At 58.8% G+C, this 2,078-nt stretch overlaps 1 protein-coding gene across 3 annotated transcripts in view; it reads right to left on the bottom strand.

Annotated features, from left to right (window-relative positions):
* Positions 1-2,078, bottom strand: part of NUP188 (nucleoporin 188) — a 50,437-nt gene that overhangs the window by 2,095 nt on the left and 46,264 nt on the right. For all 3 annotated transcript variants that reach the window (XM_077768359.1, XM_077768360.1, XM_077768361.1), the window contains 4 exons: positions 1,828-2,028; positions 1,552-1,644; positions 962-1,120; positions 611-748 (listed from right to left, as the gene is read on the bottom strand). In XM_077768359.1, coding sequence (XP_077624485.1) covers positions 611-748; positions 962-1,120; positions 1,552-1,644; positions 1,828-2,028 — 591 coding nt within the window. The remainder of the gene's footprint in view (positions 1-610; positions 749-961; positions 1,121-1,551; positions 1,645-1,827; positions 2,029-2,078) is intronic.

The following is a 2,078-nucleotide window of genomic DNA, read 5'->3' as shown; positions in this document are numbered from 1 at the left end:
CGCGCCCCCGCCAGCCCCCCCCCCCCCCCCGGGTCCCAGTGCACTTCCCCTGAGCTCCTGCAGTGCTCCCCTCCCCGCGTTCTCGAGCTGCAAATCTTACAGCCATGGAGTGGGGTCTGCCCGACTCCGGACGGGGGCAAAGGATTTCCCCGGGACCTAGCTCAATGCCTAAAATCAGTTCTTCAGTAAAGAAGTAAGATAGGGATCATTTTCCCATTTTATGGAAGAAAAGGTTCAGAGACAGTGAAGTAACTTGGCCAAAGTCACACAAACGATGGATGCGTTTCTGGCTGCAGAACCTGTTCTTTCCCTACCCCACAAACCCTCGCCCCGCTGGCCTCCAGCTGCAGGCCTGTTCCTAAGGGATGCGAACTAACATCCATCCAAATGAGCCCAAGTTCATAAGCTACAAGGCTGCCCTTTACTATATCGAAGAAGAACCATAGCTCCAGGGAGAGCAACATGAAGAAAACAAACCCTGTGTTCACTGAGCAAAATGCCCACGTTCCAAGTGCCTGCGATTTACCAGAGGTGCCCCAGACAGTGCCCCCCACCCCGTGCCCAAGCACTTCCCCAGACCCCCTGCAAGGAACCATGTTCAAGGCCCCACCTGGACATCTCGCAGAAGCTGAGGCAGGTGGAAGTGCCATTCTTTCATGAAGTTGGAGAGCTGCAGGATGAAGCCCACAGTGTGGTCTGCCTCCTCCAGGCAGGCCAGACTCTGTACCGTCCTCACTGCACTGAGGCACTGAGAGGGGAGACACAGGGAAGGAGGGGGTGAATCAGGGACCTGACCTGCCTGCTCTTTGCCCTCCCATTGGGAGGACAGGTTCTGGACCGACAACTGCTGAGGTGATGGCACATCAGGCACTTCTTGGCTAAGAAGTTTCTGAGTGGTCCTGGATGGCCCAGACCCCCTATTACCCTGAGCCCCCACCCCAGGATGCTGGCAGCCTGTCACCTGTAAGGTCCGCTCCTGGTGAACACCCACAAAGTCCAGGGCCTCGGTCAGGAAGTTATAGCGCAGGGTTTTGAGGAGCCGCTCCATCAAGGACATGGACAGGCGGTAGACCCCCGGCCAAGAGGGGGCATCCAGGGACTTCCGGGAGGTGCTAGGTGTCTAAGACACAGACCGCAGACAAGATCAGGATGCGGCACCAATGAATGCAGCTGACACGCATAGCAGGGCCTCCTTGCAACACAGCAGCTAAGGCAGACTGGCTGCTTGGAAGAGAAAACCTAGAAAGGGCACAGCCACTGCCTGGTGACCAGGACGGCCACAGGGGGTCCGAGGCCAGGGATGACAAGGAAAGGGCACCAGGGAGAGATACAGGAATCTGGGTTCTAGAATCAGGTCTGCCATTAACTAGCCATGTGAGCTCTTGCTAGAAATCAGTACGGGGGCAGTGAGGAGTCCACACCACCGGTGCATCAGACAAGCCACTAAAGGGCACTTTCCAGGGCACGTGAAAGATCAAGGATGGGGACGCGTTTCCGCTCAAATTGCAGTCTGGCCAACTCAGGGCCCCCTGGCAAGTCATTGGCGCTCACCTGCACCGTCCCATTGGAGCTAAGCTGGTACACGCTCAGGAGGGGCAGACAAATGCTCTGGGTGATGCCAGCCCCAGCTACTGCTGTGGCTCCCTGGGAAGGAAAGACCTGGAATGAGATGGAATTACCCGGCCCCACCACTCCTGGAAGCCGTCCCCTGCCCAGGGGCAGCTGGAGCTCTCAAGGCACACCAGGGCTCCTGGGAGGCTCCGGCCGTGCCGAAACCCGCCCAGCAAAGCAAGGAGGCTCCCTCCTGCACACGGGCCGGCCTCTTACCTGCTGGGTGCGAGCCAGAGTGAGGAGCAGATGCAGCGATGCCTCAGTGAAATGCAGGTTCTGCTTCATGCGAAGGCTCACCTCCAGAGTGGTGAAGAGGGTTGGCAGGATGGGGAGCCTGCGAGTCACCTGGAGCCATGAGTCGCCGTCCTCGTCCACCTCGCACAGCTCCTTGGCCAGGTGCAGGCCCAGGACACACACCTGCTGGGGCCCAGGGGTAAAGATGGGCAAGAGGGAAGGAAGCGGGCGGG

The sequence above is a fragment of the Crocuta crocuta genome, unplaced genomic scaffold (genome assembly GCF_008692635.1).
Source record: "Crocuta crocuta isolate KB4526 unplaced genomic scaffold, BGI_CrCroc_1.0 scaffold35, whole genome shotgun sequence".
Lineage (NCBI taxonomy): Eukaryota > Metazoa > Chordata > Mammalia > Carnivora > Hyaenidae > Crocuta > Crocuta crocuta.
The sequence above is the reverse complement of the archived record's forward strand: the minus strand, read 5'-3'. Positions and strand labels throughout refer to the sequence as shown.